General features: G+C 47.9%; 1 protein-coding gene and 1 long non-coding RNA gene across 3 annotated transcripts; one reads left to right on the top strand and one right to left on the bottom strand.

Moving 5' to 3' along the window:
- Positions 1-1,923: 1,923 nt before the first annotated feature.
- AA986860 (expressed sequence AA986860) lies at positions 1,924-14,604 on the bottom strand. Of its 2 annotated transcripts, NM_177604.3 has the most exons (4): positions 14,323-14,570; positions 8,859-9,044; positions 5,363-5,543; positions 1,924-4,217 (listed from the first exon to the last, which is right to left on the bottom strand). In NM_177604.3, exons 2-4 carry the CDS (start codon positions 8,961-8,963, stop codon positions 2,683-2,685), a joined length of 1,821 nt encoding a protein of 606 aa, NP_808272.2. In that variant the 5' UTR covers positions 8,964-9,044; positions 14,323-14,570; the 3' UTR covers positions 1,924-2,682. The 2 variants fall into 2 exon arrangements, with proteins under 2 accessions (NP_808272.2, XP_017175106.1); XM_017319617.2 differs by lacking the exon at positions 8,859-9,044 and having other exon boundaries at positions 14,323-14,604.
- Gm28857 (predicted gene 28857) lies at positions 5,255-6,628 on the top strand. Its single transcript, NR_168728.1, has 2 exons — positions 5,255-5,566; positions 6,308-6,628. It is a non-coding gene; the product is annotated as a predicted gene 28857 (long non-coding RNA).
- Positions 14,605-15,652: the final 1,048 nt, after the last annotated feature.

Below are 15,652 nucleotides of genomic sequence, written 5' to 3'. Positions count from 1 at the left end.
AGCCCTGGCTGTCCTGGAACTTACTTTGTAGACTAGGCTGGCCTCGAACTCAGAAATCTGCCTGCCTCTGCCTCCTGAGTGCTGGGATCAAAGGCATGCACCACCACGCCCGGCTCATTTTTGCATTTTTAAAAAATGTGTTTGAAGGGGACTGAACTCATATCCTCATGCTGATGTGGTGAACATTTGCTTTCTGCTCTCCTCAGCTTTTTAAAGTAGATTATTCTCAGGAGGACAAGCATATGGGAAACGTGGATCTTCAGCTACAGCAGGAAGGAGTCATTCACACTGCTGTGTAAAGATGCCCTTTAGGGGATGGGGAAATGAGCAAGACACTGTGGTGAAGGTACAGAGAGGCAGGTGCGGGCTGTAAGTGGCTTGCTTGGAGGACTGAGATCTTTCCTTTCTTATGGATGGAGATGTAGCCTGTGGCACTTCTGACCAACACAAGGCTACCCTTGTGTTGCTCCTAGACTCTCAGGAAGCCTCAGTACCAACTGAGGTTTTATTCAGGGTTCTCTCTTAATCATGTAATGAGTAGGGAATCAACTTGTGTCTTGAAATACACATAGAAAATAGCACCTAATAGAGTGAGCCAAGTCAGTCATCTAGAATTGGCCTTCTGTGTTTTGAGAGGCTGTAATAATGGAGCTTGGCCAATGTGGGAGTCCCCACCAGCTCTGAGAGATCAGGTCTTCACCTGGGACTGGGAAACAGGTAGCAGACATTTGGGTGTGTGAGTATGTGGGGGTGTGTAAAGAGTGTACACAGAAACTGCCACACCCACACCCCACATACCATGATGGGGTGGAGTCATGCATAGCCCTTAATCCTAACTGTCTCATTGTTGTTAGTTTTGATCTTTGACAGCAATGGGTCTCTAAGGACACAAAGCAGAGATGATCGGAGGACCTAAAGAGCATCGTTACACAGCAGTCGCTTACCTGCTCTTCTTGGGCCTCTCCATAACCACTGGCACACAGCTATCATAGCATACACTACTGAAAGGAAATTAGAGCCATGTCTGGCTACACTTGGTCATTAAGGCCACAAGACTTACCCAAGTCACTCAAGATGTATAGAACTTGTTGGGGGATTTGGAGGAAGAATAGTTCTGAGTTACTAAGAGTTACAATAGACACCCCTTGTTAAAGAAAAGAGAACCAACGGCATCACATATTACTCCCAATAGTTCACTCGGTGCTTTGGATGATGGTTTAGATTCGGAAGGTTCTAAGGCTGAGTCTCTTATTATAGTGACAATGGATGTCTGAAGTGCTGTGTGCAAGAACATTGACTAGGGATGCAGCGGTGGCACAACGGAGTAGCAACCTGACTGACCTGACAACTAACTGTGTTAGGTGAGCTGCATCATATGTATATTTTTTGTCCTGGTTTCAGCTTTAGCTGTTACTGAATGGCAGGTCGACTGATGTAGCACCTCCTTTTCTGGTGGCTGCAGGGAGCTTTAAGATCTCTCTGAGTTCCAATTGTCTGTGTATGTGTTGGGTTTCCATCATCAGAACTGAGAAAACCTGAACATGTATATGTGTGTGTGTGTGTGTGTGTGTGTGTGTGTGTGTGTGTGTGTGTGTGTATGTATGTGTGTGTGTGTGTACAAGTTCAGAAGTCTTTGGATGCCAGAGGAGAGCACTGGATCTCCTGGATTTGGAACCGGAGTTATAGGCAGTTGTGAGTAGGTGCTCAGAATTGAATTTGGGTCCTCTGAAAGAGCTCTGAACCATGGAGCCCCCTCTTTAGCCCCCAGGAAACCTGAACACTTTTGAACAACAGGGAGAAGTTCGGAAATGGCTCTGTGTGTGTTTATAAAGCTGCTGGGCTGGGCTTGGCTTCCAGCTCAGTGCTGACGTGTCCTGAAACCAGCCACGGAGACAGAAAGCAGGAAGAACAGGGACTCCAGAATCGTGGGCCATGGCACAGTTTATTAATGTATTCTTCAAGCTGACAACAAGAATCCTTCCAGGTAGAAATGGAGGAGTGTGTGGCCATATATTCAGTTTTCTCAGACCAGGGAGTGGCCCCCTGCTATCAATGGCTTTGAGATCTAGAGACAGGCATACGTCCTAGCCTGCAAGAAGTGATAGGGAAGGCAGTGGGTAAAGACACCAAACCAGATCCCCTTGGCCTCAGGACATGTCTGGAAGGCCCTGAGAGAGGGGCACAGCAAATACAAGCCAGTCTCACTCCAGTTACTGCAGAAACTCAGCCTGTATTTCATGCCACCGTAGTCTCATGCTCTGTGTAAATTCATCTTTTTAAGTTGCTTCTGCATCCTTTGTGTCCTTTGACTTTGCTTCTCAGGTTTGGCCACTCTGCTCGACTCAGTTATGGGACAGGCTGAACTTTGCACTTGGAAAATCTCAACTAAGAGCAGAGTTCTGAACAGTGACTCCTTGTGCTATATAAATAGTGTCAGTGATATGTAAGCCCCCCCCCACCTCTCTCTCTCTCTCTCTCTCCTTCTGTGAGTCTCATCTTGATAATGATCTGCGCATGTACTCAATAGCACAATTGCCTGAGTACAGGCATCTCCTTGGCCTCAAGCCTCTTCCTTCTTCACCTCAGACAGGAAGGAAGCCAGCTCTGAGCTGTGAGGCTGCAAAGGCTCTAGGTAGAGCCAGTCTCTTCTGGTAGGTTGGCATGGGCTATGCCATGCCTATGCTACTCCTTCAGCAGCCCCAGCTTCTTCAGAGCCTCCCTCCTGTGCCCATCAGGAATGCCCTTTGGGGATATCTTGACACTGATACAGGGGGGTCGAGGAAGCTTGTCATAACTCTGTCCTTTGAAGGATGGCTGCTGGGAGCACTGGTCCTGCTCCAGGCCAACCAGCTTGCCTCCCTGGATTCCTGCAAAATCCTTTCCCATGCCCAAGGAGGCAGGCCGGGGCCGGGAATTACGAAAGGCGCTGGGTGAAACCTTGTCCAAGAAGGGGCTCTTTCCCAGAGATGTGCTGGTTTGGCAGCTGGGGTCTTTTTTCTCAGCTGCTGAGAGATAGCTGCTCAGCCCTACGCCTGAACGCTCCAGAGTATTGGACTTGAAGTTCATCTGTCTCAGGCCAGGGATGCTACTTTCCTGGAGGGTCAGCCGTGGGTCAGGCTTGGGCTGTGTCCGGGAACTGTTTTCCTTTAAGGTCTTAGGGATAGGAATGGGCATAGACTTGGCCTCTGCAACCTTTCCTGGAGGGGTTTCCTGGGTAGGAATCCAACCCTTGCTGAGAGAGTCCATAGGAGCGACAGCCTTCTTCGGGGACACTTTCCCTGCCGCAGAAGCAGTTCCCGAGACCAGAGCTGGAGATGCTGGCCGAGCAGGAGCCCGGGCCTGGGAAGGGGTCTGAGGCTGAGCCTCCCTGACTTTGAGGGTACTGGTATGCTTATTTACAAGCAGACTGGGATCATCTTGGTCCTGGGGCAGCCCTAGCTTTTCCAGAGCCTCTCTGCGGGCTTTCCTTTGTTCTTGCAAAGAAGAGACAGGGCCCGAGTCTGTAGCTTCAGTGTGATTTGACAGCCAGTTCTGGGGATGGCTGTGGAAACTGCTTCTGCTGCTCTTCAGGACTATATTAGGTGGCAGCTTACGGGCCTTTGAGGCTGTGAGAGGAGTCTGCTGGATGCTTGGCTTGACCCCTGAAGGTAGAGAAAGTTCTTCAGCTTTCGTGGGCTGGGATGACTGGGCCGGAGGCTGCTGTGGTTGCTGCAGCCCCTCTGTCCAGCCTTTCTCAGTGGCTTTATGGGATACGGTTTCAGAAGACATTTCCACTTTCTTCTGGGAATGTGGACTTCTCTCCAGAGAGTGGACCTGCGGTGTGTGTGTCTGTTCTCCTGGCTTTTTAGGTGGGCTCTCTTCCCCACTTTCCTTTGGTCTAATGTCCTGGAAAGCTTCTGGCGGGGGTATGAGAACTGTGCTCAGGTCAAGTGTACCCTTCTGGGATGGGGCTGGTGGCTGGATGGTCTTAGCCTTAGCACCCTGGCTGGTCTGCCCTTTCTCAGGCTCCTCTAAGAATACCTCAGATGCTTCAGAGACGGGGCTGTTAGCCTGGGTGGCGCTTTCCCTGAGGTTCTGGCTTCGGCCAAGATGAAGGTTTCTGGGAAGGCTGTAGGAACCAGCCCTGAGACCCAGGCTGTGAGACTCAGGAGGACACGAGGGCTGGGCTACTCTCTTTGGCACTGGCACCTGCTGAATGTCTGTGGCCTCTGGCTTTCCTGTGGGGATGAAGGAGAACAGAAGGAAGGAGTAAACAGACTGAAAATGCTGCTAGAGCAGAAAGCACGCATCCCTCCCCAACTCTCTTCCCCAACAGCGGCGATTGCTTTATTTGGTCTGCTTTTAACAGGGCAGCTCTGTTTTCTGGAGGTCACATAGACTAATGGATAAAGAATGGCAGGATTTTTTGTTTTTTTGTTTTTGTTTTTTTTTTTTTGTTTTTTGACTGAGAACTGGTTTTTCATAGCAGTTGGAAGACATCACTTCCGAGTTGCTTCCAATCCTTGACTTAGGCTCTCCCATCCTTCTGTTCCTGCACCAAAGTCATGGAGAGACTTTAAGATCTTTACGTTCTTTGTAGCTATCATGTCTCCCAGGTCACAGAGCCATGGAAGTGCCTGATCTAAACTTGATGTGCTTTGGCCTTCTGCTGTCAATTCCTAGGAGAGCTTGGTGTTTCTGTGATAGCTAGTGACCATAACAGTGACTGACACGGTATCTTGCCCTAGTGATCTTGGCAGGTATGTGAGGCCTGCTGGGCCCAGTGAATTAGCTTTGGGGCACAATGAAGTTTCCATTTCTACTCTGTCTAGATGGTGGGGGGTAGCCCAAGGCCATGTTAAAAAGTACTTACTGAATTAGCAAACAATAGCAGTGTGACATCCAGAGTAGCAGTGTTTTCTGTTTACCCTGGAACACATTCTCGCACAGTTGGGTGCCACCCCATGCTCTTTTACTGAGTTGGGACTCCACAGGCTTTCTGCTGTCTCTTTACAGGGGCCTCAAGGTACCACATACCGCTGGAGCACCCCTCTCTTATCTCCCACAGTCTTGTTCTCTGGCTCGCCCAGATTAGCTCCCCTATGCTGACTCATTGTCTCCTGGGCCAACTGCTTAGGCCTCCCTGACTCCTCAGTACATGAGGTAGCCTATCACTTTTTAAGTTCTTCCCTGACCGGAAGGGAGCCAGGCAAACTCCTTTCCTTCCGAGGTCTCTGTTACTTGGTATAAAACCACAGAACGCTGGCTTCTCAGGAAGCCTCTTCTTGAGTCTGGCTAGGAGAGCACAGGGCTCCCTTTTCTGCCTGGGAAATGTTTAGGAGACTCTGGTCTTCCGAGTGCTGCTTCCCTGACAGACTCTTACCCTGGGGAGCCTGTTGGGTGGCGGTGGGTAGGGCTCGGAAACTCCGAGGACTGGTGGCTGGCTCTGACTCGTCTGTGGAGAGCCCACTGTCAGCCTCAGCCTCCAGGGAGCCAATGGTTTTCTCCAGGAAGAGCAGACACTCCTTTTCTTCAGCAGACAGGAAGTCGTAGCTGCTGTCACTCTGTTGGGAGAAGCAGCTATGAGGTTGGTGCTGGGGATGGGAGTGCCGAGACTCGCCCTGCTGTGGGGGAAGAAGCTGGCAAGCTTTCCCTGGCTCTGCTCTGCCAACTTCTGAAGCTGCTTCCTGCAACAGTGGGTACCAAGGAGAACTGGCAGGCTGAAGCCCACCAGGACTCAGTTCGGAAGGCTAGGCAGGCAGGCAGGTGGCAAGGGCACTTTTCTGTTGTTTAGTCCTGAGTAGGTAGACTATTTAGGGGCACAGGTCAGAAGCAGCCCCAGGTTTTCATTCCAGTCCTATGAGACCTTATTATTTCAAGAAGTATGTCTTCTATCTAACCCTGAATTGTAAAGGCCAACAGCACAGCTAAAACTTGACTGGTATCTGGTAGCTCCTTTAACTTTTCAAAGCACTTCTGCCTCTTCTCAACTACTACCTGGCAGGCAGGCCAGTGCAACAGCAGCTATGTACACGCCAAAAGGAGCCATGGGGATACTTGGCATGTGGCCCGAGCTTTTGCTTGGCATTTCCATTGCTGGTCACACTGTCTGTGATGCTTCAGATCTGTGACTGTTGCAGCCTCCCTGAGATTGCTGGTGACGGTTACCAGACTAAACTCTCCTGAGGAGAAGAGGTTGTGGAACAACCCTTCCAGTCGGGCCTGCCCCATAAGTCATCTGCCAGATGCCTGCTCAAGGGAGAGTCCCCCAGACAGCTCTTGCCATTAAAAGATCTTCAACACTGCCCTCTGCATCTCTCCTTTACAGATGACCCAATGGAGCATGACTACTCTTACTGATGTCTTCCAGTCAGAAACAGGATGACGTCTCTGTGTCCCCAATCTCTCATGTCAAAGGGAAGATGTGCATATCCTGCGAGCACTTTGGATTTATATGTGCATGCATTGGCTTTTCTGCTCCCTGTTTATCTATCAAAACTTATTATCTAGGCATCTAGGTGTGCTGGGCACACTACTGAGTTCCAGGAATACTCTATCTCCAAAACAAACGAACGACTCATAAACCCATTAACTATATTAAACATTAACATTTTGTAGAAACCTTTCATAAACCTCAGATTTTCTTTTCCTTTCTTGTCTCCTTCTCTTTTTTTCTTTTCCCCTGAGACAGCACCTCCTGTAACCTAGGCTGTCCTTGAACTTGCTCAGTAGCCAAGGATGGCCTTGAATTTCTGATTCACTTCTCTCTATCTGGTATTTAACTAGGTTTTGTGTGTGTCGGGATCTAACCAGGCCTTTGTGCATGCAGGGCAAGCACTGTCCCCCTCCCCCATCCCCAGCTGTAACCCTCCCCCTCCCCCCCCCCCACCCCCCCAGCCACAGGCTACATTCTCAGATACTCTTCAGGACACAAACCAGCAAAGTCTGAGCTCTTCACTCAGGCTTACACTGTGTGTAAGAATGATGAGCAGCAAAGCAATGCTTACACTTGGATGGAAGGCACACCTCCTCCTTCATTCCAATCTTATAAGACCAGAGTTTAAACTCAGGTCCAGAAAAAGGATAGCTTATTCCATGCCCCCACAAACAGGTAAGCATTGATTTTGGACATTTCTGTCTCTGTTCAGAGAGGGCCATTTATTTTCTACATAGGGGCTTTATTTCCTATACTGTTTAGAAATCTTTATTACTTTGTACATGTGTATGTATGTGCTACTGTACGTGTAGAGATCAGAAGGAGTTAGTTTCCTCCTTGTGCCCTGTGGATTCTGAGAATAGGACTCCATCTTTATCTCCTGAGACATCTCGTGAACTCTGTTTATTTAGAAGGTTTCACTGTACAGTCTAGCCTGGCTGATAATATGTTGTCTCCATACCTTAGCTTTCTCTGTGTTGAGACTGGATGTGTGTCAATATACTCAGTAAGAATAGCTTCTTGTTTTCCTTTTTCTTACTTCATAAGACACTGGGGATGGACACACTGGGCAGCAGCCTAGCTTTCTAGATGTTCTTTTATGATGCTTAGCTGTTGTCCTTTAACCCCAGACACTCCCTATTGGGGGGAACTTCTAAGACTCAGCTGATAAAACTTAGATTGCTCAGGGATCTCAGAAAGTCACAAGGTTCACATAGCCCCTCCCCAAGGTTATGTAGGCAGTAAACAGATGTGTGTGTGTGTCGGGGGAGCAAGAGAGTCAGAGAGAGGCAGGGACACAGAGACAGAGACACAGAAAGAGGGAGGGAGGGGGGGAAAGAGAGAGAGGGAGACGGACTCTTTGCAAGTTGGTCAGGGAGCTACAAGGAACAGGTTTTGAGCTGTCACCCATGCTGGTGGCTTTTTGGCAATGCCTGAGAGTCACACATGCTCCTGTAAGTAGGCTCCATATTAGGATCATGTCTTCAGTCTGTCTGTGCCCTATCAAGCCTCCCCAGGGAAAGTCAAACATCACATACATCTTATTACTCCCTCGAAAACCATCATCACTTGGGTGTTAATATTTTTCCTACTTCGAAACTGAGGAGACTTGCCCGAGTGGTGGTACACACCTTTAATTTCAACACTCGGGAATCAGAGGCAGGTGGATCTCTGTGAGTTGAAGGTCAGCCTGGTTGACATAGTGAGTGCCAGGCTAGCCAGAGCAACACAGTAGGACCCTGTCTCAAACCACAAACAAACAGACGGACAGCTCCCAAACTGAAGAGACTGAAGCTTAGAGAAATTGGTGATATGCCAAGGTAGTATGGCTTCTAAGTAAGGAATCTGGACGCGTTTGCTTCCATAAGGGCTCCCAACTACCCTGTTCTCTTTGATTTTTGTGGGAAACTGAAGCCATGCTATTCATTGCAGTGAACCCTCTCAACTCTCTCCCCCTTCTCTCCACTAAGACTGGTCTCACTACGATCGATCTTCTGGCTATATTGGAACTTGACCTGTAGACCAGGCTAGCCTCAAACTTACAGAGATCCACCTGCCTCTGCCTCCTGAGGGCTGGGATTAAGGTGTTCACCACTATGCCTGGACATCACCGAGAATTTAAAAGTCCGCTGTGCTACAAAAATCTACCCTCCAGTTTCCAGCCCGACTTAAGTGCCTGCCCCTTTTCTCCACCTAAGCTCTTTGATCTAATGAAAATAGGAATGGGTAGGTATCGATCCGATTGCTCTGAGGCTGTCCCACCCAGTTCTCTACAGAAGCAGATGTGACTCAGAGGCAGGAATCCAGTGATTCACTCCCTGGTGAAGAAGATGAAAGAGAAGGTGCGCTGAGTGACAGCGGGTGGCCCAGGGTAGGGCGAGGAGGGGCGGGGCGGGGCCAGTGTGCAGAGAGGACCAGGCTTTGAGAGGGAGAGAGTACATACAGATCCAGAGCGGGTGGAGGTGGTGCTCATCATGTCGCCACAGCTGCCGATGTGGGTCACAGGTTCTGAGCACAGCCCTGCTGGCCAAAGCTCCCTCTTGGGCATCGCCTGAAGCAAGGCGCAGGGGTGGTGAAAGGGGCTCCCAGAGGGGAAGTGAATGGAAGTGAAGAATGTCCCAAGCTGGGCCTGAAAAGAGAACAATCAAAGCCACGTGTGAGCTGAGGCTTCTGCAAAGCTCTGTTCAGGCCCTGGGGTTCTATGATGGCAAGATACCAAGGAAGCAGCGAGCTGGAAGGGGGCTGTGGACCGGCCATGTCTGAACTTCACCCCCAGTCTGCATGGAGGGACACACAAGCTGGTTCAAATGCATGCAAAAAGATGGATTCAGGGAGCAGACAAGAGGTTCTTTTCTTTCTCTTAGTTGCTTCCTCCCATTATGAAGCAAGGAGTTTAATATATTTTCATTACCCCACCCAGTACATATTACACGGTTGAGAGCTTGGGTTCTGGGTTCAAATTCCAGTTGAGCCACTTAGGTATTTGATTTGAGGCAAATTGCTTGTTAACTATGATTAATGTAAGGATTAAATGAGTGGCCAGTTAGCACACAAAGCTCCACTGGTAGCAGATAATCATCAAGTGAATTTAATAGGTAAGTACTATTGTTCTTATAAAAATCAGACAAGATCCATCTCACACCAAATTAAACCCAAGCACAGGGAGCAAGAAAGAAGGGTTTTGAAGAGAAGAGTTTCTGTCTAAATGGGGGATTCCAGGCCCTTAATAACATACTTCTTAAAGTTATTATGAGACTATGGTACAATGGAATAACCTATTAGAACACACTGTATAGGATATGCCCAATAATGTCAGTTGCAGTCATTGTTAATAAATATCATAAACATGACATGTCACCAATGAGACTCAAGTCATCTTTCTGCCCTGGGCCATCTGAGCATGGCACCTGCAGCAGCTGAGAGGTGTCCTGTTTCCCTTGAGTAACACTTGTGTTCTGCTCTTGCCTACATTCCCAGTGAAGTTCCCTAGAGTACATCAGATGAACAAGAAAGATGTCTAGTTTAGCTTCTCTTAGACTCAGCTCCTTGTGTGTGTGTGTGTGTGTGTGTGTGTGTGTGTGTGTGTGTGTGTTGTAATATTTCAAGTTCATTTCGGAAGCAATAATAGCAACAAAGCAAACGAACCAACCAACCAAAAACAACTTCATTGCGGCTACTGAGCTTCCCAAGGATTTTCACATCTGGTTGTGGGAAATAGTCCACGAGAGCTGGGCACATCAAGAGTAAGTCTCTTTATGGAAAATGAAGGTTTAGAAGAATTATGTACAAACTTAGTATCAGGAGCAATAGGAACATAGGGGAGAGATAGATTTTATGTGATACAAATCCATATTTTGTCTATAACACTGTACTATATTTTTAATCATTTCTGCTACTCCCCTGAGAGAAGATAAACTGTCCTGGGACAATCTTGAGATCTGGGGTCCTGGAACTTAGACGTCAGGGTACATACATATTCGTCTGCTAACAGTTGCTCCAGTGCCAGTGTCAGGTTTGGGCTAGATTAGGTGATCTGTCTTCCAGCCTGGCTGCGCTGGCAAGCGTAAGGCCTCAACAGGGCTCCCCTCTTGCTTAGGAGAGACCATTAAATAAATCAGAGAAGGGTGAGCAAAACACCGGAAAAGAAAAGGCAGGGTTCTGAACCAGACACACAAGAGTTCAGAGCCTCTTAGGAGATAAGGACAGTCCAGGAGGGAAGGGACAATGATGAAGCCCTATGATAATTACCATGGGGTAAGGCAGCTCTAGGATTTCTGCAAGAGGTCAGTTCCTCAATATCCCCAACCCAAAGAAACAGAAAGTCAAGAAGCTTCCAGACTAAGTTCACTCATTGCAGCCACGTATTTCAGAGGTTCAGAACCGTTCCTCCCCCTCTGTAAGGTTAAGGCCATTCGAAACTGTCTGTACATAGGGCCTGAGGAGAAAACAGCTGAGTTCTCAGTCCAGTTCTCTTGCCCTCGCCAAGGCTCAGGGGACACAGCAGAAGAGCAGGTAGAAAGACAGACAGACTAAAGGGCCAGAAGGGATGGTGGGATGAGGGGAGAGCTTAGAAATTTCATAGTCTAGGCAGGGCACACCCATTGTCATCGTCAGCGTCTCGAGACTGCACCAGGTCTGCATAAGAATCACCCACCAGTAGCCACGCAAGGATGGGAGAGGGACCCAGAGAGCCGTTCCCCCAACTGCTGAACTACTTCCTAGGGACAGATTCAGTGTACCCCCCGGTGACCCCACCACTGGTCACAAAGATGGTCCTGGATAAACTAAATGGACCACATGACAAAGTCCCAAGTCAGGAATCTGGGAAAGGAGCAGGTAGAAGGGAGGGAAGGGTGACAGGGCAGGAAGACAGTAAGGATGTAGGAGAGAGCGAGCAGAACGAATTACATACATGCATGAAGTTGTCAAAGAGCTAACTTAATAGAGAACGCAGTCCGACAAGGCCAATCATCGGACTACTGGGTGAGCTACTTGGAGACTTCATACCACTTTATTTCCTGTAAAGTCAGCGACCAAAAGGAATCTGTGGAATGTTTGTTTAGATTAGCATTTGTGCGCACTTAATAGGCATTAGGGGCCTGACACTGCATAAGAGAAAAACATCATTTTCAAGGAGTCAGTGTGGATTCAAGGGACTATTTTTGGCTTCAATATTCCATGTACAACCGGAGTAATAAATCCTGAAGGTGACTCACTACAATTAATGTAATATTTCCTCCAATGGGTGAGGTGCTGCCTCTTACTTTTAGAGAAAATTACTCCCTTTGTTCCTTCATGTGTGCTTTGGGCTGTCCTGTGGGTTGCTGGCTTCTTGTTCCTCCCGGGAAGACCACTGAGCTCTCATTGCTAAGCCAGAAGCAACTGAAGAGATCCCAGACAATGGGCACGGCTCTGCTTCACACTCTCTGCATGCTATTGCTACAAAGTGCTCTCGGATTTGCTAACCACATCTTCAGTAGAATCTGGTTGTATTGTATTCATTTCACGTCTGAGAAAACTGGCGACTTTCCAAAATTCCTAAGTAGGAATGACTCACACCTACAAAGGACATCCCAAGACATTGACTAGACACCAGCATACTTAAGTCAGGATCACTGGCCACTCTGCTACTGAGAGCCCAGATCCCCTTGTCTTCTATATCATGCCTTAAAGTCTGTGCGTTACCTGGTTCAGTTTTGTATTTCCAGATTGATCGGTTATTCTGACGGCACACCCGTAAATAAAAACACAGCACCACATGCAGTTGCAGAGGATGCCATTGACACCACCCAGTCACGGGGTGAGTGAGGATTTCCACACCTAGTTTCTGATACAAAGAGTCTGAGCAGAAGAAGTCTTTCTTTTCTCACCACCTTCTCACTCTCCGCCCCTGGCTCGGCCTAACCTAGCCGCATTGTGCCCTTCTACCAAATTTATAACCTTGAAACTTGGGTGCTGTATCAGGGCAGCAATCGAAACCCTAGGCATTTCTGCCAGATAAGAAACCTGAGAAACAAGCAGAACCGTCAAGGTGAGAGTTTCATTTCTTTTCACCCTTGACCTCTTTTGGAGACTTAAGGGCAAAAGGGAAACAAACTAAGAAATGTGCAAGGCCTATAGTCAGGGCCACCTATCCAAAGACACATTAAATATTAACTACATCTCAGAAACTAGCCAAGCCTTGCAAGAGAGTAAATAAATGGCACACAGAGCCCTGGCATCTGGAGCAGTGGGTGTGGAGGAGGAGGGCCAGGGTGCCGTTCCAGGCTATGTGAATCAGACCTCCTCGCCATCCTCTCCTATGAGCACGCCTTCCTAAGGACTCATCCTGGAGTCACAGGACAGTTGCTCTTAGGTAAGGGACTCTGTGTGTTGCTGACGCAGAATGAGCCCTGGCTGGAGAACACCCAGAACACCTAACAAAAGCTCCAAAAGACTAAAATCTGTACCATGTGTACAGTGTTAGTCTCTCTTTTACCGGTGCTTTTGTGGGAGGGACTTGGTAGAAATGCCCTCTGCATAGCAGAGCCTTGTTAAACATTGCAGGTGACTCCTGTGGCCCCTGCTGATGAGTTTATCATCCATGATAGCAAGTGAAGTGGGCTGGCTCTGTGGAGTAGGGGAAAGATAAAACTTAAAGCTCTAGCATTCAGGACCAGAAGCTCGATACAGTCGTTTAGGGCTACATGCTGATGTCTTTCTTTCCATGTTCCTCTTTCTGTGCAGAAGGCCAGAGGTAAAGTTCGCTGCTGTGTGCTGACCTCCGTGCTGATGGGAGCGAGCTTATTGCTCCCCTGACTGCACTTCCGTGGCAGCTTCTTTAGACAGATGCTCCAGCTACACTTTGTGTCCACAGGGACATCTGAAGAAACACGAAGCATAAGCCCCACCCAAGCCTCTACTCCTATGGACTCTGCCGCATCACTCTGACCTGAGCCCCAGTTGGAAGTCTGGCTAGGTTTGGTATGTTGAGATGAAATAAAATGTGGGTGAGGCCCAGCATGGCCAAGTAACTTTTTTTTTTTTTTTGGTCTACATCGATCAACAGGTAAAATCAGAGATTTAACTAGCTAGTAGACCCTGAGTAAATTTGATCGGAGTTAGAATATTTGTGGGTTTTCCAAAGATAAAATGCTAGCTGGAGTTGGAGTTTCCTCCATATTTCCAAGCCTCAATTCTCCTTGCAAATAATCTAGCTCGGTTCAGACTTTACATATCTGCACAGAGTGCGCCATTATCAACTAACACACACACTGCACCCCTTATTTAAATAAAGATAGACACTGAGCCATGGAGAATTTCCTTTTACAAATGGAATGGAAAACTAAGGTACCTGGCTCACTCACATGACCCTCCCCTCCATTTGACTCCCTGTGCTCCAATTATCCAGTCACTCCATCCCTTTCAAAATCACTACTTCATCTTAGTGCTCTAGAGATGGAAATTTCCAAATTCTAGGAAAAGGTGGATTTTGTTGTTGGTTTTTTTTTTTTTTTTTTTTTTTTTTTTGAGTCAGGTCTTTCCAGGTAGGATAGGCTAGCCTGGAACTTGCTGTATTTCCCAGCAGCCTGGCTTCAAACTTTCCATCCTCCATCTTCAGAGTACTATGATTATGGGTGGATACCACCATGCCTGGGTCTGGCTTCTGTTTGTTCAATATGATTATGTAAGTTAAATAAAGAAACGGAAGAGATGTCCCCCGGTCCTCCATAAAAATATTCCAATTCTGGAAAATCTCAGGCTAACGGAGAGATTTGATCAACAGAGATTGAAAACCCCAGGTCCGGTGTAAAGGGTCAGACACTCTTACAGCACTCCCCAGCACAGCCCTATATATAGCTTTGCCTTCCCTTAAAAGCTTTTCCCTTGCTGCAGAATAAGCAATAGTTGGTTAGTGATTGACTCACCTTCTCTGGGTTGGGGTCTGAAGACAAGAACGTAATGCCCTTCTATTCCAGAGGGCAGAGATGGAGACCGCTTGCCTCTCAGGCCGTGTCTCCTACTGGTTTCTTCCTTTGACCTCCTCCTGACTTACCTAGACAGGTAAAAGCTTCACCCGCGCTGCATGGACACACCCTGCTACTGACTCTAAGCCAATCCTAGCTTCCCTCCCTACTCCTCATTCCAGCTGTTCAGTCAGGGAGGACTCAGGAGGGGAATCAGCCAGGAGGTGCTTCTCTGTCTTGGTCAATCACCTCCTGCCCCCGCCTCCCCACCCCACCCCCTCTTTACTTAGAGAGCCAATGAACTGCTACAAAGAAAGGGTAGGCGTGGTAGAAGGCTGGAGCTGGTTTGAGCTGAGTGGAAGGAGAGTAAAGAGAGTTTGGCAGGGTGGAGGCAGATCAATGGGACTCGACTTTCCGTCTTGAAAGGAACGCATCAGTCTGCTGCGCTCTATGGGCCCACTGAGAACCGGATTTGTTGTTTAGACAAGCCTTCCTCCACTTGAAGCTGAAAGTATTCTCCAGACTGCCTGCCATTCTGGTGCCTAATTTTGTAACCAGCTTTTCTAACTGCTCAGTCATTGACAGTTTCATATCCAGAAGAGGTTTCAAGGGTCTCAAGGTTAGGGATGTAGCTGAGTCACCCAGTCCCCAGAGCTTGCTGACAACTGTCCTGGCTTTTTTGTTTCTGGGGAAATAAAACTAATCTCTCTCTCTCTCTCTCTCTCTCTCTCTCTCTCTCTCTCTCTCCTATAGGAGGTATTTTCCGGATTTAAAAAAAAAAAAAAAAGCTTGATCAGCCAAAAAGGAGATATAGCACTTGAACTCTGTCATTTGGGTCTCTGGTCCCTTTTGGCTGCTTCGAGAAGGTGGCAATAGATATTAAACAAAAATAAAGTCAGCTGCCAACCAGTCTAGCAAGTACTTCTTTTGAGGGGAAATGTCTGGCATGCTTATGGAAAAGAGTAGGTCAGGGAGCCTCCTGCTTCCTGGAAGAAATCACCTCCAGGTACAGAGGCCACTTGCCAGACAGCAGTTCTGCTATTTCCCTGAATATAGGCTGAATATAGGCCATCCCCAGTAACCTTCAACTTTTAAAGGTGTATCACTTGCCAGCAGCAAAAAGAAAAGAAAAATTAGAAAAACCAAACCAAAATACCTCATGCACGAACCACTCAGTTTAAGCCCCTGCTGTATGCTGGCTATTACCTTAAGCATTTCTATGTCTTATTTAACTTTTGCTCCAACTTAGAAGCATTGCCCAATTCTTACAGCCCACACCTCACCAGGAGGT

This window comes from Mus musculus, chromosome 1 (genome assembly GCF_000001635.26).
Source record: "Mus musculus strain C57BL/6J chromosome 1, GRCm38.p6 C57BL/6J".
Classification (NCBI taxonomy): domain Eukaryota; kingdom Metazoa; phylum Chordata; class Mammalia; order Rodentia; family Muridae; genus Mus; species Mus musculus.
Note: the sequence above shows the minus strand (reverse complement) of the source record. Positions and strands in the feature narration are given on the sequence as shown.